Source organism: Trachinotus anak, unplaced genomic scaffold, assembly GCF_046630095.1.
Source record: "Trachinotus anak isolate AG129_WGS33_773 ecotype Australia unplaced genomic scaffold, CSIRO_AGI_Tana_v1 ptg000025l, whole genome shotgun sequence".
In the NCBI taxonomy this organism is placed as follows: domain Eukaryota; kingdom Metazoa; phylum Chordata; class Actinopteri; order Carangiformes; family Carangidae; genus Trachinotus; species Trachinotus anak.
The window spans coordinates 1,692,907-1,718,178 of NW_027273876.1; the positions used below are offsets into that span (position 1 = coordinate 1,692,907).

A 25,272-nucleotide genomic window follows, 5' to 3' on the forward strand; every position below is an offset into this window, starting at 1 on the left:
TCACAGTGTGAAAATGATTTGCACAACTTCCAGGTGTAAGTGTAAAACTCCCAATAACATCAGTTGTGAATTTCGTAATGAAACCGTTGAAAAAATATGAATTAAATGTCTAAATAAAATAATAAAAGAGTTGGGATTGATTGAAAAACTGTAGATGATACTACACTATCACTTTAATATTAGCAAACAACACAAAGCCAGAGTCTGAGCTTAACACACATGAGGAAAACATCAAGAACACAATTAGACAACCTTGAATGAAAAATGTGTAATTTTGAAATGGAAAATCTGCAGTAACCCCGGTTCTACTGTGAGTGTTCAAAACTGACGCAAAGACTGACTGAGCTCTTCAGTCACTGTATTGAACTGTCTCTCTTTCTGGAAAAATCAATTGTTGCACACCAGCGCTCACAGACTGGATGTCATTGGGAACGTGCAGCCAGCAGCAGTGCAGATGATGATGATGATGATGATGATGATGATGAGGATTATGCAATGCAGTCAGACTGAAGGACGTAGGTGGACAGACGTGGAAACAGCAGAAGGCGTCAGTAGGTTACTTTTAGTTTTACAGCACTGCACTGTAAAACCGAGGAGAAGCAGAAACAGCTGCAGAGACTGGAAATAAATAAAACCAGACGGGGGGCAGACATATATCTCACTCATTGGGAGCATTAATTAAGATGTAAACATCCAGAAATAGCTGCTGACTGACAGCATGAGCAGTCCTGCATGAGGTAAAGGCTGGAAAGTTCTGCTGTTAGACACGAAAACAACGTGGGAGCTGCAGTCTGATTGCACTGTATTGCTTAATTCAAGTTTCATACATGAAACCACAGAGTCGCAGGTTGATGCATTAAAATAGTTAATTAGTTGGAGTATGAGCCTACAGATGTGTATCTCATTGTCATACAGCCTGCAAACCTATATTCCACCATACTTTGGAACATGTTAAGGGGAAGTTTAAGGGACTCATCAAGACCAGACTAAGGCTGGTACGCAACAGGGTGAAGATATGTCAGAGGTGGAATGACTGATCAGATCTTTTAATTAGGTGACACAACTAATAACACAATAGAAAAATATTATTTTTCAAGTAAAGCAGTACTCTTATGGAGAATGGCTCCTTTCCCTTCCTGTTAGTTTGGTGTTGGATTATTGTTACTGATGCATTTGTATAATCAGCATTTCACTTTATACTGTTCGGTAGTTTAATCCATAGACACTGCATCATGTTTAAAGTTGTCATATGATGTGTAAAGCAGAACTGCATTGAAAAACTCTTCCTGCTGTTACTTTCCTCCATGCACAACTTCAAGCACATGCATACAACTCCACCGGCCCTTCACCCCCTCCTCTCCTCTGACAGACGTCACACACGCCCACCAATCGTCTCCTGTGTTTATCCTGCAGCTTTTATAAACCGGGACAGCTCCACACTGCATCAGTTTGTCCCACCGCTGTGACCTCTGCACTACCCACTTTAACATTGTCTAACTAGAGCCAAGCGTTTCATATCAATTTGAAGTTTCTGTTCGAGCTTCTTGTGGACTGTCCCGTCATGCGTCTCCGCTCTGTCCTGTGCGTAATGGCCCTGCTGGCCTCTTCTTGTCTGGTGGCCGAGGCGCGGATAGCCAAACGCTTCGCCATCGGCTGTCCGGAGAGGTGTGATAAGTCCCAGTGCGCGTCGATCCCCGCTGACTGCCTGGCCGGAGACGTGCTGGACCGCTGCGACTGCTGCCCGGTGTGCGCGTCCGGCGAAGGCGAGAAGTGCGGCGGCACTGGAGACAGCGAGTGCGCCGAGGGCATGGAGTGTGTGGTGACCGACGGCGTGGAAGTGTCCTCCACGGTGAGACGGAGGGGCAAGTCCGGCGTGTGCGTGTGCACCAGCTCCGAGCCGGTGTGCGGCAGCGACGGGGTCTCGTACCGGAACATCTGCGAGCTGAAGCGCGTCAGTAACCGGGCGACGAAGCTGCAGCAGCCGCCGGTGATTTTCATCCAGAGAGGCGCCTGCGGGAAAGGTGAGGGCTGTGTGTGTGTGTGTGTGTGTCAGTGAATGACCTAGACAAAACATACACACACACACACACACACACACACACACACACACACACACACACACACACACACACATATACATACATGCAAATGACATAGTGTAAATATAAAGGCTAATTTATGTGTGTGGCCCATATGACTTTGGTGTTGTTTGCTGCATTTTGTATTTTGATGCTTTGGCAACATTTCATGCCAATAGAGCACCTTTCTATTCAGAGAGAGAGAGAGAGAGAGAGACAGAGAGAGAGAGAGACAGAGAGAGAGAGAGAGAGAGAGAGACAGAGAGAGAGAGAGAGACAGAGAGAGAGAGAGAGAGAGAGAGAGAGAGAGATTGTATCTTAAAAAATAAACAGGAAAAGTGAGGAGAGAGCAGGATTCTGGAGTTTGGCCTATAAAACCAGAAGTTTGATAAGACAGAAGTATTTCAGTTATGTGTGTGTGTGTGTGTGTGTGTGTGTGTGTGTGTGTGTGTGTGTGTGTGTGTGTTGGATGTGAACTTGAATGACCTCAGCAGCAGTCTGCACACACAGACTGAACTTTCTCCTCTATCTGTTGAGTTTTCTCTTTCCTCCTCAAATCTTCCATCATTTTCTTTGACACATTCATGGAGGAGTCCACATCCTGCCTCTGCTGTGACTCTCCGCTCTGCCCTCTCTCTTACTCCTGAACTGAGCCTCCTCCGTCCTCAGCACCTCGTGGTGTCTGCAGCTGGCTCCTGAGAGAAGCAGCAAATGTTCACATTTAAAAAGATGGAACCAGAGAATGTTTGGAGATTTTATTTGAACAATGACTGAATTAAATATCAGAACTGCTGATTCATTTCTGTTGATGGATTATGTGACTAATGGTTTCAGCTCTCTGGCCATTTGCCATGAAGGAGCTGCAAACAGAGTGGAGCAGATTTGTGAGGATATACTGTTGAAGTTGAGCTGCAGTTCCTCTAACGGCCACTAGATGTTGCACCAAGAGAACCCTGCCATCGAGGTGAATGGAAAACTCCCAACCTCTTTTCAACCCATGTCTCGAGCTAAATTCACTTCCTCCCGTGTGTTTGGGTCAAAAACAAGAAGTCACTGTGATGTGAGGTGACCAGTCCCTGCCCTGACCACCAGGGCTTTTGTATGGATTCAACACTGAGAGATAACATGCAAACTTTAGAGGTGTATTTTGTAACAGTTTTTTCCAGTCTTTATGCTAAGCTAGGCTAAGTGAGGGAGCATCAGCACCTGACTTTCAGAAAGATGTGACAGTTTCAAGTCAAACACTCGTGTTTTTGCTGCTACAGCTTCACCTTGGCTGATGTCAGCAAACTTCAGATAGACGCTGCTGTGTCGGCGGCGGCTGTGGCCTCAGAGTCCAGTGGGTGTTAAACACTTGCTCTAATACTTCCCAGCTGAAACCCACAGGTACACACAGACAACTCACAGTGTTTTCCCTGCAGTCCACCAGCTTGTGCTGAATTTAAATGAGACGAACAGGACTGAAAGTCTCACTGGTTTAAATCTAACAAAACATGTCTCATCACAATTTCAAGTCAGGGTTGGACATTTTGATCATTTACAAGCTGCAGCATCAGTGTAGAGTATCTCACATTTATGAGATGATTTATAGCCATTAGCTTTTTTATTACCCGTCTACCCTCCTCAGACTCTGCTGTCTCTTTGGCATCACTCCATTTGCTGATCAGTCAGATTTCCCACTGCACCAAACTAAAAACAGGGTTGGTTCCCACCTCTCCATCCCTCCTCCTCCCTCCCTCACACACACACACACACACACACACACACACACACACACACATATACTTCATGTTATCCTAACAAGGTAAGGTCATAATGTCTTGAAATGTGGCCAGGATGTCCTGAGTGCCTGCCCTGTACTGTAAAAACAAGGTGTTCCCCTGTGAGAGTGAGTGTGTGTCTGTGTGTGTGTGTTCACTCCTTAATATACTTTCATTACTCTCTCTCTCTCTCTCTCTCTCTCTCTCTCTCTCTCTCTCTCACACACACACACACACAGAAGTTGCAGCTGTGAACACACCAGTTTGCTGAGTGCACTTTGATTCAGACTCCTTGTGGAGTTCAACAAAGTCAAAGTCTTTCTCCACTGTTTCTTCCTCTGCTGCTGATTAGCGCTCTTCTTCTCTCTCCCTGTACCTCGCCTTTCTCTTTCTTCTTCTCTGCCTTTGTGTTCTCTTTTACTCTGCCTCATCTCCTCTTCCTCCCTCCTGTTAACACTCATCGCTCCAGGAATAGACAGATGAAACAGAGGGTGTTTACTTTTCCTCTGCCATTCTCTTACCTCATTTTCCCATTTTAGTAATTGTCTTGTTTTTACACACTGTACCTCCTCTCCTTTCCCCTGTTCTCTCTCTTCCACTCCTCTTCCTTCCTCCCACATCCTATTCCCTTCTTTCCAAACTTTCTTTTCTCACATTTCCTGTCCTCTCCTCCTCATGTGGCCTATTTCTCCTCCCATCTTTGATCTGTTCATCCCAGGGGGATGAAAGAATAATATCATTCTATTTTCTCTGTCTCTCTCCTGCTCCTCATCCTCTTGTCCTCACTTCTCTCTTCTTTTCATTTTTTCTCCTCTTCTCTCCTTCCATCTTTTCTTCCTTCCTTTCATTTTCTGTCACTTTCTCTCCTCCTGCTCCCTCCATCCCTCCTCTCCTCTTTTATAATTTCCTCTCCCCCATCTTTGATCTTTTTAACCAGAAGAGACAAACATGTTTGTGAATCACTTCTCTCTCAGGATTTCAACGTCTTCAGTGGAGGACATAAATCTGGAAGATGTCAGTGTCACACAAACACACACCATCTCAAGTCTTCTGTAGTGATTCATCCCTTGGAGCTGATTGGTCGATTGTGTAACTTCCTAAACAGATGCAGATCTAGGTCAAACTGTTATTTAACCCAGATTTGAAGGGGTCAAAATATTTTTTCCTTTTTTTATTTCTTATTTCTTTTATTTTTTCTGCTTCCTGTGCAGACTTGCGAGCTGTTTGTCAGATTGACAGGCTTGGATACAGAGTCAACAAAACACAGTTGCACAGTGACTCAACTCTTTGAGGAACAGCAGGAATTTTTCCCAGTTCAGGCTCGTCCAGCTCATAATGAGATTTCAAAACAGGCTATCATTAGGTTTTTGGGGATGGCACGTTTGAGCTGCATTCAGGAGATTCAGGAGACGCCAAAAACCACTTGGCCAGTTGTGAATGTTGAACTGGTTACACAGTCACAGTTGTGCAACTACAAATTACATCAGTGCTGATTATTTTCTGGAAACCATCAGTTCTTAGACTGATGTTAGTCCTTCCAGTCATCAACTGATTTTAGTCCATGTCTAAGAATTGCAGAGCTGCAAATATATGATCGATGAACAATTAATTGGCCTTATTATCTTATCTGAAAAACCAACAATGTGTTAGTCTGTCTTGTAATTCTTGCTGACTGTTGGTTTTAAAAACAGCAGGTCACTGTGATTTTTAGCAGATGTTACTCAAACAGGAGGAAATAGTGTATTTGTTGGGGACTATTTTCAGCAGCGGATGAATCCAGATTTGGTTTCTCCAGTGAATATGTGGGGCACAGTTTTGACCTCTCCTTGTTGGTGCATTCAAGGACACAGACATCTGAGTACCGGGTATTGAGTGTAGAGTTGACCTCTTTTTGACCTGACTATATGCTGTGCTGTTACCAACACCTGCAGAGTGTTTGAGGTCGGGAGGTTTCTTCGTTCACCTGACTGGCTCCATTCAGCTCACTTCAAAGCTGCAGCAGCTGGCAGACCACCAGTCCTCCAGCCAAACACCTAAGCCAGCCAAACACATACACACACACACATCAGTGTCCCCCAGATGGTCAAGTGCAGCTGAGGTTGAAGCGATAATTCACAACAAACATCTGCTCAGTCAGAAACTCAGGGAGGAGGTCCTCAGAAAAACTCATCATCAGCAGTTCGTAGCAGAGGTGTGGACTCGATTCATTGGAGTCGGACTCTTGATCTGACAAAATGCAAAATGACTTACTATGATATAATTATTTATAAGAAAAAAAATTCCTATATCTTAAACAGGAAATAGTGGGAAAATATTAAAAGTAATTCAAAATACACACACTATTTCTAATGTGAGGTTAAAGAACAAGCTGCTGCTGGTTTGTTTGTGAGACAGAAAGGTTTTATCAGTTCCAGTGAAGAGAGCTGTTCCACTGTGAGGAGGTTAAAATCTCGAGCATGATACGATCTGCAGACAGCTGAAATATATGGATGCTGCTGAGATAAGGTACAATCCTGCAGATCTCTGGATGCACACAGACATGTCTTCACTGGCGCTCACTCGCTGTCTCATAAATGAAAAATTAATGCTCCGGGTTATTTAAAGACTATACCAGGGATTCGTTATAATTCAGTAAAGATTTTATAGACATAAATCACTGCCACTACATAAAGTGAGCACAGTTATTGTGATTTATATAAAGTATATAAATACATGTAATGCTGAACCTTGTCCAGAGGGTAAAAAGTTTTTCTTTTGTATAATAAAGGTTCCATCAGGATGAAAACCTGCTTCTTCGCCAGGAGAGCGGTCAGAGAAAACCTTTGTCAGAATCAACAACTTCAGTCTGCACGCTGAAGGGAAGAAAAGCCTCAAAATAGACTTAAAGTTCCTGGTGCTGAAATTTCCTGATATGTTTTCCCTGATATGTTTGTGGTGCAGATCACAAAAAGACTCCAGCACTGATTTAGTTGTGGCCTTGTGAGCTGAGCTGCAGGCTCAGGGTGTTGAAGCAATTAGAGGAATGATCCTGAAGATGTGAAGCCTGCAAACAATCAACAAGTTTGATCGAAACTTTGCCGTGTTTCTTCTGCTGCCAGAAGAAGTGTCAGTGTAATACTGCAACTCTTGGTGCATGTGATATCTGCCAGTGTGTGTTGCCATGTATGTATACACCCTAGAGCGCACTTTGCACCATTAATTAAATCCTGGTTCATTGGTTTTCCTTGAAGATGACAAGCATTGGTTGCAGGCTGTAGCTGCAGTAGGTGACATGTGTAATTCATGTTTGAATCAGCGCTAGTTTCTGTTTCACCATAAACAAACATGGCTTTGTTTAGTTGTGCCTTAATGTCTTAAAGCCTCGTCCCATGTGTTGCCTTTGCATCACACGTTTTCCACACCAACACACAGATGAGGGAACGTGTCTCTATCTGGTTCCAGTAGGTCGGAGTTGGAGGGGCCGACTTACAAACAAGCAGTGCAACCAGAAAACAAAGATCTGCAGCAGTGACAGATGTTGCGGCACCTCTGGAATGAAACCAAAAGGGGGTTAGATAAGGTGACAGTGGCGGTTATGCATGAACTCTTACAGTTTTGTCAAAAAACATCCTAACATCCTAACACCCCCCCCCCCCCCCCCCCCCCCCCCCCCATCTTTTTAGCCTCTGAGTCATTTCCTTTGTTTTATAAGCATCAGTGGGAGCTGATAGTCAGCAGCTGCTCTCAGACCTACAGTTCATATACTGAACTCCACATCTGGATTTGGTTTGACACAGCAGCTACAGTTTGGGTCACATCACACCACTGCGTACACTCGTCACGCTTCAGATGAAACTCAAGAAACTGGGCATCGAGCCCCATAATGGGCGACGACTGATGAGGCTCTCACACGTTAGCGGCATTCCGACGTGGATGCTCTTATCCAACCTGGCAACACAAGCCCACAGTGTCTCATTTTCTGTGTGTGTGTGTGTGTGTGTGTTACAGTTCACTGACAGTGTATTCCCCCCCCCCAGGTCAGCAGAACCCTGACAGCCTTCGTTACAAGTACAACTTCATCGCTGACGTGGTGGAGAAGATTGCACCTGCTGTCGTTCATATTGAACTGTACCGCAAGTAAGAAAAGCTACCTGGTTCAATACCTACACACACACACACACACACACACACACACACACACACACACAGGATCAGGCTCTGCTGGCAGATACTGGACTTTAAGGGGAATAAGAAACTCCATTAACTTCCAGGTCTGAGATATTAACAGTACGACAGAACATGACTCAATGTTCCCAAGTAGGAATAACAGAATAACAGGAAGTTGTCCTGCTCTTCCCAGTCTGCCAACATGCCATACATGTAACGTTAGATGTAAGAAGTGATTATCCTCTGGTGTGACACTACATCAACATGCTGCATTCACATAACGTTGGCAGAAAGGGAAGAATGGGAAAACGGGGGTTTTCCAACTTGGGAGTATTCAGGGAAGGTGGTTACCACCTCCGCTAGGCCTGTGGTCAAACCACATGAATGAACTAAATGATCTTCTCTTATCATGTTATATATTTGTACCAAGTGACCAAAGGTTAAATGTTGGGTTTGTGGCTGTAGACTTGTTTGTCTGTGTGTTCGGTCTTTAAAATGATTCCTGGGCACCTTTAATCAACTCGTCCAGTTAAACCATCCGTTGCTGATGAATGGAGAGTTTGTTAACATTAATTGATGTGATTGGTTTGACAGCAGACAGTGTCCATGTCTCTCCCTCTCTGTCTGCTCAGGATGATATTCTCAAAGCGGGAGGTGGCGGTGGCCAGCGGCTCTGGGTTTGTTGTGTCAGAGGACGGACTCATCGTCACCAACGCCCACGTCGTGGCCAATAAGCACAGAGTGAAGGTACGCAAACCAAATCATGTAAAGAGCACAGCTGCAGCACAAACAGACACACAACATCTTAATTTGCCAGCTTTTGTGAAGCGTAACCAAAGACAGCGAGACTCTCTGATCAGAATAACGTTTCCTCCTCTTCCTCCAGGTGGAGCTGAAGAGCGGAGCCACATTTGATGCAAAGATCAAAGACGTGGATGAGAAGGCCGACATCGCGCTGATCAAGATCGACGTACCGGTGAGCACTTGATGTTTGACACACTGAATGATCGTTTCCTCCTCAAGTTTCTGTTGCTTCTTCAAAGTCTGGAGAAGTTTCCTAGTTTCTGGAGGCGGAGTCTGTGCAGACTGATCAGTGTCTATAAATTCACCTGTATGTGAGATCAGATTCATGTGTCGTCCAAAAATCTGAGACACCACTGATCTGATGAAACTGAGAGTAAACAGAATCAAACACAGATAACTTGGTTTTTCTCTCCTCCTTCTCCCTTCTTTATTTTCCAAAACAGACGGGGACATTCAGGTATTTATCACTTATTGGAGAATCTGCTTTTCTTTAACAGTCCCTGAACGGAAAGCCTGGTTTTAATTTGAGTTCAGTGGGATGTTTGAGGCACAAGAATGACTCAGAAAGTGGATATCTGTGCAGCAGGTCAGGAGAGAGAGGGAATGCTTTCATGTGGGTTAATGTGGGTTTTCATTTTCTCACAGCACTTTGTGTTGGTCAGGACACGACAGTTCACTTCAGGAAATGAAGTTTTCCACAAAATCTGGATCACGGAAAACCGTTTTTAGCACAGAAAGGTCAGAGTTTATGTACGGACACCAGGCAGTCAGAGCTGCTGCTGCATCCTTTGCAAGGTCACACACTTTAAGGAGAATATTTTCCATAGGTAAAATCTGAAAGAAGAAATTGCCAGACTGTTAAATCCCACCAAAGTGTGTCCACATCTGCTCTGAGGAGTTTGAGATCTCATGTTAGCCTGAACAAAGTGAAGCCTGATCCTTTTCCCTGAATTTAACGACCAAAATAAAGAAGCAAAGCTCTCAAAAGAAGCCTGTTTGTGACTTTGAAATTAACGTTGATTGATCTACAAACAGGCTGAATAAGAGAAAACAGGCAGTGAATTAAAGGAAATGAAGTCCAGCTGTACCTAGGAAAGGAGACAGGATGCATTATGCAACTCAGATTTGGATTTTTACAATACTGAGAACACAACACGTTATTACCTTTTAAGGCCCTTAAACGCAGATGTTACATAATTCATGAGCATCTGGAGTTATCTAAGATGTTACAATATAGAAAAGTAAGGTTTAGGTAACACTGAGCTGTTTGTTTGCCCCCTGCAGTCTGTCTGGAGGACAGGTTCAGACCTGCTAATGCCATTTACACACAAACTTCCTTCCTGCCATCTTGAATTTCCATCAGCCAGAAGCAGCTTATGGGGCCGGGGACGTGAAGATGCTTTCACAGAGTCACGTAAACACAAGATGACGATCCCCTCCGTAAACTTTAAATTTACTGTAGGCTCAGGTTAAAGAAAGGATAAGATCTCGCTTCACTTATCGGAGTCTATATGATAATTTTGCAAATAATCAGCCATCAAAAAAGTATTAATTTGAGGCGTTCAGTAAATGTATAAACAACTAATCTTTAAATCTCACTTATTCACCATCGTCACCATCGAATCAGCGGCTGTTAGCAGTGAGGGGAGCTCACTGCCAACTGCGAGTGGTGTTGTCGGCTCAGCTGTGGTTCACAGTGCATTACCTCTTCATTAAAGCTCATTAAAAGACCACAAAAGCCACAGAAGCAATTATTATCTGATTACTCAGTCAAAGATAACAGGTAACTGAGCTTTAACCTTGAATGTGCTTGTGCTTGTTTGGGCAAAAGTTTTGTGCTGAACTGAACAAGAGTTTGAACAGGAGACACCTGAGCACACTGCCGACCTGAGGACGATCAGGACGAGCACCGAACACACGGATGGTTATAACATGAGTTCCCCCCTCCAACCCCAGCCAATAAAGGCTCCAATGTTTTCTCCAAACTGCTGCTCTTGTTGTCGTCAGCAGTGAGGGTAAAATGAAGTTTAATGAAACTCAGACAGGTGTGTCTCACATTTAAATTTAGATCTGATATTTGAGACCAGCTCAGACACACACATGCACTGATGCTGCAGGGTGTGAGTTCATGTTTGCTGGTCAGACAGGCATGTTGGGGCCGGGCGGGAGGGTGGAACTGGAGCTTGGGGGATGAAATTGTGCAGAAATCTGCAAATTGCTCAGCACTTGTGGTTTGGGTTCACATGTGCACAAAATCAAGAGGCAACTGTTTTTATGCAAAGATGAAAAATTATTCCCCTCCACCCTCCCACACATCCATCCCAGCCCAACACACACACTCTTTCATATGAGTTATTTGTCTCTATGTGATTGTATATATATGTAAAGTGGCCTGAAGGGACACGATGAGAAATAGAAAGTAGTTTGTTGTTGAATCATGGTGGGATGCACTAAATGAACTCAAATGAACTCAATTTGTTTACAACCTGGCTCCTAATTTTTTAGTGTTGGTGGTGGGAGTGCTTCCCCCTGAAACATCCTCGTATCCCCTTGAAATTATCCCTGTCACCTTGATGTGTGTATACACACAGTGCAGGTCAGTGAGGAGCCGCTGTAAGTGTCTGTAAGTGTTTGCAGATGACACAGTCAGACATGTGGCTGCATGCACAGGGCAGATAAGTGTTTGTTCTACGTAGTGTCGTTTCTGCAGCAGCACTGGTTTTCAAAAGCTTCAGCATAGAGATAACAGAGAGTCTGATGACATCATATCACATCTCCACCTTTGCTCCACCCAACACCTGACTGGAGGTCTAATCAGTGAAGCTAACTGAAAACGCCTGTGTGGGTGTGCAGGGCCTTTCAGAGCAGTGAAGATGGGGGTCAGTCATTGGAGCATCAGATTAGCCAGTCAGGGTTCTTTGTTCAGAAGAACAATGAGCTGGAAACAGAGATCAGAGGATTTGACTCCATCTTTATGCCAACAACACAGTTTCTAAAATAACATCATAGTGAGGTGGAGACAACAAAATGTCAGAGGGACAGAAACTTGTATTTTGGTTGAAGCATCAGTTTGCTAAAAGAATCAGATTTTTTATTTCAGTCACCAGTGCTGTGCTGAGCCAGGCGTCCTCTGAGCATGTGCAAACAGGCGCTGTTAGGTTTTGTTTTGAATCTTGACTCATCCAGTAAAACCTTGCGGCAATATTCCACCTTGATCCGGCGTCGATCGTTTTCCATGACATGTGTCCATGAGCGGCTTATGGAAACCGCTCTCAGCTGGTCTGATCAGCTCGGAGGATTTATCGAGCCAGGACGCCTGCAGGGCGATGGCAGCATCTGATCCTGATGCTGCTGCTACCAATGCTACTGCTTAGTATGAAAACACTGCTACTTCCAGCACAGTGAATTGAAACAGCTGGAGTGATGATCAGAGGTTACGTCCTTTCAATAGTATGAGAGATTGTTTTAGATTTACACAGGAGGAGGCAAATACCCAGTGATAATCACATTTTCACATAAGAAATTAGCTTTGCACGCAGAGCGAAATTCCTGGCATTATTTTTTTAATCCACAGTTTATCCTCTCAGTGAATTCCTCAGAGAGTTGGCAGATCTCCTGTTTGTTTAATCAGACAACTGAAAGGTCTGGATCTGCCATGCATGAAAGACCGAGAGAGTGAGAGCGGGGGAGGGAGACAAAACAAGAAAACACAAGGGAGAGACCACTTTTCTTTTTCCATGCTTTTGTTCACGTGTCAGAATGTACAGATACACTGGATCGGTGCCACAAGCCTTTTCCACTGCAGACGTTTTGACCTGTCAGTGCAGGAGAAGGCGTCTCCAGTAACATTAGCAATGGCCCTGTTCTACTCAAGTGTCCCAGTATAAGGCATGGCAGTGATGTGACAGTGAGCCAGTGTGGAGAATACAGAGCCATCATTCATTTTCTCATGGTTTTCCAGTTGTGACATGTCAACATGTCTGTGGTCATGTCCGTCTCTGCTGAGGGTGAGGTCTGATTCTTATTTAACTCAAAATGAACATTTAAAAAACACAAAAAGGTGAAATTATTAAGACAAAAAACTCGACTCACTCAATGTTTCAACCTCTTGGGGGCAGTGCAACAAACTCTTAAGCACAAAATGTTAGAAAGTGTTACCAAGCAGTTGCTTACTGGCACATTCAACAGATATAAAGCAACATTTGCATTATTTGTTTCCAGAATAAGTCACATATTTACTCTCCACTGGTCTTCACCAGCTCCTGAGAGAAGTATTGGCTCTTTAGCTGCTTGATGTTCTGCTGACTGAGGCTGGACATGTAGTGCAGTAGGTTTACAGAGCGTGTTGGATGCTGGAAACTGAACCAGAACAGCTGCAGGATATAAAATCTCTGATTTTTCTCACCATGAATGATTCTTTTTAAATCAAATCCATTGTTGATATGAAATATTGATTACAGCAGCTTTAAACACAGCGTCAGACCTCCATGTCATGGGAAGTGAGTACCTACAACATATGTGCACTAAAGAGTTTACATTTTCCAGAGCAGCTCAAATGTCTCCACGGGCTGTGTCACAGCAGAAGCAGAGATCCCAAAACCTTGTTGCATGAAAGCAGAACTGTCTGCACAGCCACATACCAGGAGGGTTATGTGAGAAAGGACTGAGGCCAACTACCAGTTCTTGAATTGATTTCATCGTGAGAGACAGTAAAACCCTCAGAGACATCAGTTTTGCTGCATTATAGAACTGGCAGACAGAAGTAAGGAAGGAAGCGATGACAGATAATGAAAAGGAGACATAGGTAAGAGAAGCAGACGAGGGGTGGACCAAACCACTGCTTTGTTCATGTTGTGGTGTTTGTTTGGTTGCTTTGTTGCTGTTTCTGCAACTTTTAAATTACCACTGAACACTGCCCCTCGGCTTTGTAATCTCACCCTGGACAAAGTGCCGTCATCCTGAAAACCACAGAGCGGGAATCATGGTCATTTTCTTGGTGGGTGGAGGCGGGCAGGCTGCGTGTTGGATGGAGGCTTCAGATGGTCACAGTTGTGGTTGTGTTGTTCAGTACGGCCGAACAGAGGAGCTTTATGTTTGATGGAGTAAAGCTCTGATTAGAACAGCTGAATGAATCCATTCATAACCTTGTTTATGTCTGTATATACTTGATGGTGATTTAGGAGGGAGTTGGTTTGATTTAGGAGGGAGTTGGGAGCTGGTCGGGGGGGGGGTTTGTTGTAAGAATTGACCTCATTAGAATATCTTATGCAATTTCCCATTGAGATTTATTATGTAAGTGCCCCGTTAATCTACCTATTATTAAGTATTATAATACAAGAAACAGGACTGAAGAGCTGAATCACAATATTAATAAGAATATTTGCTCCCATGTCAATATTCTGTATTTCATGATACAGCAAATGTAGAAATGCCCAAAACATTCTATGATTTCATTATTGTAATACAATATAAACTGAAAGTTGTTAAATGATAACATTGAATTAAAACACATTTGATGACAATTAACATATAAATATTTAGTAAAGAGATCAATAAATTGGCAAAAATCTATATAAAATGATTTATTAGGTATTTTATAATGTGATGAAGCTTTATTTACAGGTCTGTAATTTTCTAATAATTTCCAATGTGTTTCCAGGAAATAGTTATGTAACTAATTAGGTAAAACAAACACAGTGTCCCATTGATCACCTTCCAGTTAATTGGTTATTGTTCGGGCTGTGCACAGCAGGTCGGCTGAACAAAGGTACCGTGAGGCTGCTGCAGTGGTTGCGCTGCTTGTTTCAGGCGGCACATTTCATTTTGCTTTGTCACATGCCGTGACTCATCCAGACCGCAGGACTCACATTTTCTCTCTCTCTCTTGCACACATGCACATACACGTTGTCATTAATGCACAAACTTCACAGGCCAGGGTGTTGGTCATGTGCAGATGTGTTGAGCATGCCTGTGGTTTCAGAGGTGCTTGTTGTGCACAAATGAACTTTAATCTCGGTTGCTTGTCTGGAGACGTCTTCGTCACTCCACAGCTGCACCCTCAGGCATAAAATCACACATTCACATCTGTCACATGCGCCTACATCTGTCTCTCTGTGTGTCATCTCTTTCACTTCATGTGCCATTCATTTCTTCTTACTCACCCTCTCACCTTGTTGCTCCTGTCCTCTCCTTCTTCCCTGATTATGTATGTTTCTGTCTCTCTCCCTCCTCTCTCTCTCTCTCTTTCGTACTTACCAAACCTGACTGAAAGTGGGTCAGTCTTCAGGCTCCTTACTTAACAGAGGAAATGGGCAACACATGTGTCTGTCATCAGCAGGGAAACAAGATGCACACACACGAACGCCGACAGACAAACAGACGCTTGTCATGCTCAGTGGAGTGTGGCGTTGATGAAAGTTGGGTCCTGACATCGCGGCTGCTATATGTCTCAGTTTTTCTGTTCCACGTCACATCTGGGGCTGAAGTAGGTTAGTAGGACAACATGCAGCATGCCAGCACGCAGTTCATGGAGGGTCGGCCAATCAGCAAGCATGTCGGCTGAGGGCTGGAGCCAAGGCCAAAACGTCCTGAGATTGTAGATGAACTGAAAGAGCTGGATATGGCCTCTCTTGGTCGAGCTTTGCTCCCAGTGTGTGTCTGCAGCCAGCCTTTGTAATACATAAAAAAATCCCCTTGGGCCAAAAAGCATTTTCCCCTTAAACCACCTTCATAAAAGAGAAGTCTGTAAAACTGTCGACAGGATGTATCCAACTGCACATGCTCAGTATAAGTACGAGTCCTCAGTGGGGCGTCACAGTTTAGACTGAAAAGTTGGGTTTTCAACTTGTGAATCTACGGTCATCAGGGTGGTGTGTGGTCCAGAGGCAGAGGAGCATGAGGGTCATACCAGTGTGTGTGTTTCATCAGGGTGTGGACACAGGAAGGAGCATTTGCCCTCATTACCCTGTAATTACTGGCAAGCTAGGTCAGCCTCAGTCTCATCCCCTTTGAGTTGTCTGCTAACCCACCACTGATATGTGCTCCCAGTGTTTTCAGAAACAAGAATCCTTGTAGATAAAAGCAAAAAGATGGGGACCCAGGAATGAGCCTTGTGGAGCCCCAGTTGCCAGGCTACATGGTTCAGACAGAATCCTTCCCAAGTCACCTGGTACATGTGACACGTCAGGTAGGACGCAAACATCTTGACGGGTGGAGAAGAAGCTGTGATGGTTAACTCTGCTGAAACCAGCCGAAGAGTCCAGGAGCACATTTTACTCAACCGTCAAGATGAGTCAGAGGTTGAAGGGTTTTTACAGATGCATAACATCTTCACAGCCGCAGGAGTTTGCAGTAATTAATGTGTACACTCAGCTTTTTTATGACAGTACTGAAAACTGCAGTGGCAAGGATGGAAAATCAAATATTATGAGGCATTTAATCAGAGATGCAGGCAGAGCTGTGAGCTGCAACCACACAAACAATGACATAAATAAAAACCCGTCAGGTTTTCACAAACTGATCCACTGAGACTTGTTCTGGACTTTATTTTACTTCTTTTCCCATCGTAGCGATTTGTACAGACCACAAAGTAACATCACACTCATGCTGTAATGGCACATGGGTCTCATTATTATTATTATTATTTTTTGGCTGTGTTGTTACTCTTTTTTTTTGCACATTTACACAAAGACAGTCTGGCAGAGAGGGAGCACGAAAGTGTTGAAACAACAGCCAAGGCAGCAATAAATGTAGAAACCTGCCAACTGACCACATGTTCATCGATGTGATGGGAACAGATGAGAGAACTGCAACTGGGAATAGAAAATACACAGCATACAGATTTTTATTGAAGTGTTTTGTGGGGGACTTTTATGTGGTTATGAGAATGACAGAAAATGAGGAGAGAGAGAGAGAGAAGGAAAGAAAGAGATGATGAATGACATACAGCAAAGTTCCCATGAGACATTGTGGTTCATGGTCAGTGCCTGAATCCACGAGGCCACCAGGGCTCCTCAGCATCCTGCTTTTAAAGTCTTATCAAATCACACGTGATCAACTTTTTTGGGTGAATGTGATCTGATTGGATTAAAACTCAAACATGTTTTAGCTCATAATTTTATACTTCTAACCTATTTGCATTTCCTAGTCAGGTTTAAGTTTGAGTTTTGAGCCAGAGCTGACGTGAAACGTCTCCAGAAACAGCCAACAATGAGTCACCTTTAATAATTAGTTTTTTAATTTTTGAAAAGGTTATGTTATGGTTGTGTGTGGTTGTTATGACTGAGTCGTTGGTCAGTCCCGGTGGAAACAAGGCTGCAGGGCCGAAGTGAGCCACCATCAATGGAGGTTTACAGGTTAGAGTTTGGGTTGTGGATGAGGAGTCTGGTCTAGACTGAGAGCTGACTCAGCTCCACACAGGAAATCCACGTCTGTATCCGGCAGCTCGGAGAGAATAAACTGTTGTGTACCCCTGTGTGTGTGTGTGTGTGTTGTGTCCCACCAACTGTCACATAACCATATTAGTGTTCCTTCAGTCTTGGACCTTCATCTTGTGCCTGTGATCCTGTTTTCTCGACCAAATATAGATGAAAACGTTTTTATGTTGATTGTCATTATTATTATTATTGAAATGAATAATTAAATAGATTTGACCAGTTCAAATACAGTTTGTATTTAATTTACTTTAGGCATGAACTTTGAACTGTCAGCTGTTTTTGGCTGGTGGTTGTGTGTTAAACTGCAGCCCGTCTTCAACCATGTGTCTCCCTGTCCTTCCTCTTCCTGTGTGTTCGGTGGAGCAGATGAAGCTGCCGGTGCTGCTGCTCGGCCGGTCAGCGGACCTGCGGCCCGGCGAGTTTGTGGTCGCCATCGGCAGCCCGTTCTCCCTCCAGAACACTGTCACCACCGGCATCGTCAGCACCACCCAGAGGGGAGGCAAGGAGCTGGGCCTTCGCAACTCTGACATGGACTACATCCAGACCGACGCCATCATCAACGTGAGTGAAGAGAATGAAACAGACAAACAGGGAGACAGGGAGAGAAGACATATTACAGTATAATATTATATATTAATATATATATATATATATATATATATATATATATATATATATATATATATATATATATACACACAAGACATATTGTTTTTCTTTGCTCTTATGTTCTGTGTTTGCTCATTTGTTTTCTTGCAGTACGGCAACTCAGGAGGACCACTAGTCAATCTGGTAAGTGAAGGAAAACTCACAGGAAACAATGCAGCTCTAGTAGCAGTTTAGTATTTAAATAAAGGACATCCCATGAAATCTATTTAGACACTGCAGGTAGGAATACTTATTAAATATTGTGTTTTTTGGTCTCACTTAGACTTAAAATATGATAATATTCAAGATCTTAATAATATAAGATCATTTTAATGTATTTTCATCTTTTGCTTGAGCAGCTGAAATCAAAGGTTTTGTAAAAAAGTAACTGGTCGTGTTGTTTGTCTCGACCCGAGGATGGAGTTGATTTCATTGTTACATCACATCACTATCTGTGAAACAGAAACTGAGCTTCTTATGACTGGGACCACGTCCATATGTTGCAAAACAGGGATATACGTAATCTCACACAAACAAACACCCAGGACCGTAAAGTCCTTATTAGGAAAGGTAAATAAAGAGTTTAGGTAACGCTTGGCAAACAGACCCCTGCACAGCTGACTGTGATTATATTGTTTTCAGCCAAACGAAGAACAATGTGGCGTCAGAAACACTGTTTAACAAGCTTCATGTGGAAATTTGACTTTTACTGTGGGGAATCTGAGGAATGATGGTAAATTGATGTGTGTGTGTGTGTGTGTGTGTGTGTGTGTGTGTCCTACAGGATGGAGAGGTGATTGGCATCAACACTCTGAAGGTCACAGCAGGAATCTCCTTCGCCATCCCGTCAGACAAGATCAGACAGTTCCTGGCAGAGTCACATGACCGACAGGCCAAAGGTTTGCAGCAGCTTCACTTATTGTATTCCACTGAATCACGTTATCAGAGACAGAGACAGTGAGCGAGGAGGACGCCACGATGGCCTTAAATGGCAAACAGTGAGCTTGTTGTTTAAACCCAGGTGTGTTTTCAGATGCTCTTTTTCAAGTGAACCAGACAACACTTTGTTCTGCTGGATTAAAACAGAAATTCAGGCGGCCCAGTAGTCGAGTGGTTAGGGCGCGTACCATGTTGAGCGCAAGATGCTCTTAGCAGGCAGTCACCGGTTCAACTCCCGACCGGTCCGACTCTTTCCTGCATGTCATTCTCCTCTCTCTTTCCCCTTTCCTGTCAGTCTCCACTTACCTATAATAAAGGCCTAAAAAGCCCCCCCCAAAAAAACAGAAATTAATTTCTTAAATATGGATTACACATAAAAAACTGAGTTGGCTATTCACATATTTAGCATTTGAATGTTTACATTTAACATTAAAGGTGGTCAGTTACCTGGAGAAAGCCTGGGGGAGGAAGAAAAACAGATGTTTATCAGGATAAACCTGTAACATTTGTGTCTTTTCCCCTGCTGTTGAGGTTTGACACATAAACATTATCAGAAGGTGTCATTTATATTTCTGACATTGATCAGAGACGTTGTGTATGATAAAGAGACTGTGATGGAATCACAGTGTAATCTCATATGGGATGGGCCAAATATTTGGCATGACCCTGAAATAAAAAGTAAAAACAATAACTCTTCCTCACAGTTCGCAGGAAGGGAGGTGGTTGTCTGTAATCCAAAGCTGTTCCCTGTCAAAGATCTTAAATGGAAGATGTTTTTCTGTTCTTCACTGTAGATTTATGCCACTGTTTGATTAATAAAATTATCTAGTAAAAGAAGAAGAAGATAATTTCTACATGAGCTATGAGGTAAATATTCAAAGTCATCTAATCTAACACCGTGTTTCATCTCATTGTGCAGGTAAAACATCCCCGAAGAAGAAATACATTGGTGTTAGAATGATGAGTCTCACTCCAACGTAAGTGTTTCTTCCTGATGACATCACGCTTCATTAAATGTACACATTCATTTACATTCATATACATTACTTTGGTGCAATAAAACACTGACTATGTCCTCACAGTCCTCAGTGTTTGATACATGTAGTGATGATAAAAGCATCGCGGAGAGACGAGGCAGATCCCTGAAACGGGTGTTTCTCGGTCCTGACTAACATGGGTGGTGATCATATCGAAGACGTGAGCTCAGCTTTAGACACCCGCTGCCAAATGACCAGTTTAAATAGGAATGTAAGTCAACCCCGGCCACGTCCATCGCCTATAGGTCAGAGTAACACCCACTCTGACCCTTTAATGTGGGTCAGAGGAGGAGACGCCTCAAAACACCAAAACAACAGAAATTATGAAAGCTCATAAACTTTAATCATGCCAGTGGGTTTCAGCCCACCAGCTGCTGATATGTTACATAACTAATGACTAGTTTTCCACATCATACTGTTACATTTTCGATTTTACCTTCCCCACAGGAGGTCATTTATTTCAGTTAATTTTACTACACTATGCTGGTTAACTGGGGTACACTTGAAGCTGTTACAGTCAACATGGTAATACACTGCACTGTATTGAAAACTTTCACGGCTGCTGCTTTGAAAGACTCTCTAACGTTTGAGAACAAAAATCCCTTTAATGCTCATTTTCACATTATTCTGTTATTGATTTCTGTTTCTAACACAGCTAATGAAAGCTGTTCTTTCCAGCTGACAAACATTAAGCCTGACATGTTGGAGCATCTATTTTCAGTCGTATGAGGAATGACATTTATGAATATCAATAAATAAATAATATTGTGTATTTGATTTAGATTAAAAGTTTCTTTTGTACACCTGTGAAGAAAAGACAGAAAAGAGTAATGTTGTTGTGCTCAGGTTAATAAAACATGGTTGATTCATCACAAGAACAGAACAAACTGAAGATAGCTACTGAACGTTTATAATGCTTTCTAGCTTCCAACCTGTAAATCTCTAAAGCTTATAGATCCTCCTGTGAACCATAATGAAATGTTGACAAAAACTAAAATGCCTCATCAAAATCAGATCTGTTGAAGTTGCGGCCTTTTAAAGTTTTTGTAATTTTACCAAAGTGTCACAATTAATCAGAGAGATGCTTTACATGATGAAATTCAGAATGAGTCACTATGCATCATGCCTTCAAGACTAATTAAAATCAGACTGGTGTTTTGTACAAAAGCTCATGTTTTGGCTGTTTCTCTCACCTCAGACTGGCTAAGGAGCTGAAGGAGAGGCAGTCAGACTTCCCAGATGTCACCTCCGGGGCGTATGTCATTGAGGTCATCAGCCGGACTCCAGCTGAGGCGTGAGTGGCTCGCTCATCACTTCTTATTCCCACTCTAATCATCTGGAGTGAGCTTGATTTTCATGCCAGCGAAGGCACATGTGGTACATTTTTCACTTCTTGGAGTTCAGTGATGAAGCCTGTGAGAATAGATGGAGAAGTGCATGGTGTTTGGTTGTAGACTCACTTCTGCAGAATATGTTTTTTTCTTTGGAAAGTTTTGTGGCGTCCACATGAAAAACTTGTTGAAAGCAAACCGCAGCGTCCCACCTGAGAAAATAGCAGGTAGAGTGTGTTTTCTTGTTGTCTGGTGGGTTTGTGTGGACCACAGGCAGGAGTCAGGACCAGCGTCGGATCCTGCCGAAGGGACGTTTATAAGATTTGAACTTTGAGCGTGCGAAGACTGCAGGATGTGGAAAGTTCACCTCGGGTATTAAAGCTGATGTTTTGCTTTTGGAACTGGGCTGAAAGTTGGCAGCGAAGGCAGACCCTGAATGTTTCCCACCCAGACTGTCCAACTCCCTCTGGCAGGGAGGACAAACTGCTTCACTCATAGTTGAGCAGATCCTGATTTCTGTTTGGCATCATTTCCATCATCTCAGGAAGTGAAGCCGTGAAGATTTGAAGAACAAAAAGAGACCACGAGGGGTTCACATCACGAGCTCAGCTCATGAACAGCAGGATGCACTCAGACAGCACATGTGTACCTCAGCCAAGATTGTACCATCCTCTAAATTTGTTATTTCATAAAGTAAAATCTTGATAAATGTTCTGGATTCAGATCTGCGTCAAAATACATGATGCCACATCTCCAATATTTGCCTACCATGGTATGATGGACGGGTGACCTGTCCAGGGTGTACTCCACCTGTCGCCCAGGGTCACCTGGGATTGGCTCTTATCTTTATTATTATTATTTTGAATGTGATATTTATTGACCTTCACTCTTCTTTTTTTCGTCCATCAGAGCTGGCCTGAAGGAGAGTGACGTCATCATCAGCATCAATGGCGAGCGAGTCACCTCGGCCAGTGACGTCAGCGCCGCCATAAAGCAGGACGAGACGCTGCGAACGGTGGTGAGGCGAGGCAACGAGGACGTCATGCTCACCATCGTCCCCGAGGAGATCGACCCTTGACCTCACAGCTGACTGAACGACCAACCAACTCAAAAACCCAACCAGTCAACCAATATTGAGCAGGCTCTCAGTGTTTTTCAACCAATCATGAACACTTTGAAAAACCAAGCAACCAATCAGGGCATGTGTGTCCGGGGCCACACCTACTGCGTTTAAGAACTTGTAATTATTAGTGCTACTAGTTGTCTTCCATGCTACTCCACACACACACACACACACACACACACACACACACACACACACACTTTCAGAAGTCCGTCTTCATTACCCTGGGAAGTGAAGCTTAAACCCTGTTGTCCTACTACTCACATTAGTTCTATGTTTTCCTCTAATCCCCGTTTACTTTCCATCATCACAGACTTTTATATTCTACTAACACATCTGTCGCTACAAAGCAGTTACTGCAGGTTACCATAGTTTTGTTGTGTATGTTCTTGATGGAATATTTTTTAATAGTATTTTTTGTTTCCATGTGTTTGATGACAATTTTTCAAAAAAGGGAATAAAATTATTTTTAAAAGTGTTGCCTTTACTAACAGTGCTGATGGACCAACTGTCAGAAGGAACTAACAACAAGCACGACAGAGTTTACACGTTCCAAAGGTTTTGAGTTAACAACAATCTAAATTAGTCCTTAATGAAGAGGTTCCTCAAGGCGCCCCCTTAGATCTCCTGCGCCTCTGAGAACGCACTGAGGTTCTTCAGCCCTCTTTCTTTTTCTACATCATATATGTGGTACACTACACTTCTCCTGAATTAATCTTTCAACCAATGGCTGCTGTTCTGTGTGGTCGGTCAGGCTTCACCCAGTCGGCCACAACAGGCAGTCTGACGGACAACCCAAAGTGAGAGACTTCCACCAGCTAAAGTCTGTTACTGTACATAAAACAGAACTGGGAAGTCATTTGTTGGCCACTAGCTGCTAAGAATATTTGCTGTTTAGTGGGAAAAGCCCCTACTTCTCCCCAGAAATAGAAATTTAATACAACATTTCCACAACAAATTAACAATTTTGTAGTAACTAGCTGGTGAACATGCTGTTAAAATACATTTAGCTAAAAAGACAAATATTTCCCTCAGGAGCAGGAGGAGACTTAAATCTACACAAACAAAACCAAATGAGTGAACTATGAATTCAGAATATTTCATCAAAGACAAATAAACATTGTCACCACTGAAGAAGCTGAACCCCAGCATGGCCCCGGCAGCCAAGTCCTGTTCACAAGGAGACCAAGAAAACAAGTTGAGAAAAGCTCCATCATCCCTCAAACATCTTGGTCCCCGCTGTGCGAGTCTGGTGCGTCCTCCCTCTGTGCCATGTTACACACTGAAAGGCTGAGCATGACACAATCTGTTGGCCCCAGCATCTGTGTGTGTGCATGTGAAGACTCAGTGGAGCGAAGGTGTTACGTAACACTTGACACAGTTGCACGGTGAGGTTGGTGATGTGTGCTCTGTGTGGGTTCATGCAGGAGCTCAACTGATGTAAGCCAGTGACGGGGGTTTTCCCACTGAGAGCGTCTAAGCTAAATGATATCTGCTGATGCTCAGGCTAATAAGAGTTTGGCATCTCAAAGGTAGAAATGTAACTAACAGGTAACTAATTCAACAACTGCACACACAGCATGTTGATTACTGATGCACAAGATGCTGCTTTATTCCTTTAGAATCTAAAATCTTACTTTAAAAATGAGTTAAATGAGTATGTACCATGGTTTCAGTACAGTTGAAGATCACCATGTTTCAGGTTTTATTTTGAAACTGATCAAAAACCCTTGAAAGCTCATTTAATTAATTTAATTGTTTGTCATTCTAATGTCCTGAATTCAGCTTCTGGTTGTGTATACTGACCTTTACAGGTTCCACTAATCAAATTCATTGTATGGTTAGGATTAGGGTCACAGGAAGGGATGTGATGACATGACTAAAGGGCCACACATAAGAACACTGGCAAATGAAAGTCCAAGTCATTTTTCATGAGCAAAAGATCAGCATTTCCCATGGTAATTTCCTCTTTACATAGATACAGTCAGTCCCTCAAATGACTAATTTGTGAACTCAGATTAGTAAATCACAGTCACTAAATTTGTTCCCAACATAGACGAGAAGTCCTTTAAGTGGTCAAAAAATAGATCATGTGATTTGACCAAAAGCTCTAGAACAATTAATTCTGGTGAGATTGTTCTTTTTATCCTTGAATTACATCTCCAATTAATAATTTGTCATAATTTGATCAGTATCATGGTTTTTTTAGCCTTGTATCTCTGGTGTGGAAGCATAGATTGCCTCTGCACATGTTTAGTCTGTGGAGATGTTAGAGTGTGTTCAGGCACTGCCTTTGCCTGGCTGTGCTGAGGAGCTGTGTTTTCCAGCTGTGATGCAGATGTGGCTGAGGAGTTGACACACAGACAGTTTAGTTTGAAAGGTAAACTGGGTTCATCATTCAAAAATGAATTCATCTGTAAATATGTGCTGGACTGCAGATAAAAGACATTTACTGTAGCAGCAGGAGAAGCTGTGCAGAGTTTTCCTTTGACTGCGGCTCCAGAGGGAGGGATGTGAGTGGAACCAGTGACCTGGTTCGTCCTGATTCACAGAGCAGATTTTCTTCCAGACCTCTCCACTGCTGACTCAGGGTATGTCCTCCACATGCCTAACAAAACATCCGCGCATCACTTTATAATTTGCTGTCTTCCTTATGTAATCTCTTACCCATTTCGTTTCTGATGACTCAGCCCACAGCTGCCAGTCGGTTATGCACCATCTCAACCATCTCCTCTGTTTCTCTTTGTATTTTGGGATCGAGGCCCTTCGGTGCAGCAGGGTTCTCTTCAGATGTCTTCTGGACTGGACTGGACTGATTGCTGTGGTTCTCCATGTTAAGCAGACTTCCAGTGACCTTGATGGTTCATTTCTGACCCATTTCTGACTTAGCATTACTGGAAGACTTGGCAGAGAACATTGGCTAAGCTGATTTTACCTTTCGGGAAAGGCAAGAGCAACATTTTCCTCCTGC

The 25,272-nt window shown here is 43.2% G+C and overlaps 1 protein-coding gene and 1 long non-coding RNA gene across 2 annotated transcripts; one reads left to right on the forward strand and one right to left on the reverse strand.

The window, feature by feature from the left end:
- The first annotated feature begins 1,434 nt into the window (after window positions 1–1,434).
- htra1b (HtrA serine peptidase 1b) lies at window positions 1,435–22,779 on the forward strand. The gene is made up of 10 exons (XM_071461653.1): window positions 1,435–2,021; window positions 7,855–7,954; window positions 8,617–8,731; window positions 8,871–8,960; window positions 17,590–17,784; window positions 17,983–18,015; window positions 18,656–18,770; window positions 19,730–19,787; window positions 21,046–21,141; window positions 22,088–22,779. Exons 1-10 carry the CDS (start codon window positions 1,562–1,564, stop codon window positions 22,254–22,256), a joined length of 1,431 nt encoding a protein of 476 aa, XP_071317754.1. The 5' UTR covers window positions 1,435–1,561; the 3' UTR covers window positions 22,257–22,779.
- LOC139608217 (uncharacterized) lies at window positions 21,149–23,567 on the reverse strand. The gene is made up of 3 exons (XR_011684989.1): window positions 23,429–23,567; window positions 21,391–21,477; window positions 21,149–21,260 (listed from the first exon to the last, which is right to left on the reverse strand). It is a non-coding gene; the product is annotated as an uncharacterized lncRNA (long non-coding RNA).
- Between the last annotated feature and the right edge of the window lie 1,705 nt (window positions 23,568–25,272).

What these genes read in the sequence shown, in the direction of transcription:
- htra1b (XM_071461653.1), top strand. Translation starts at nt 1,562, where the DNA reads ATGCGTCTCCGCTCTGTCCTGTGCGTAATGGCCCTGCTGGCCTCTTCT. An exon ending in CCAATAAGCACAGAGTGAAG is followed by an intron (nt 8,732 to 8,870) that starts GTACGCAAACCA and finishes CTCTTCCTCCAG; the next exon opens with GTGGAGCTGAAGAGCGGAGC. An exon ending in ACATGACCGACAGGCCAAAG is followed by an intron (nt 18,771 to 19,729) that starts GTTTGCAGCAGC and finishes CTCATTGTGCAG; the next exon opens with GTAAAACATCCCCGAAGAAG.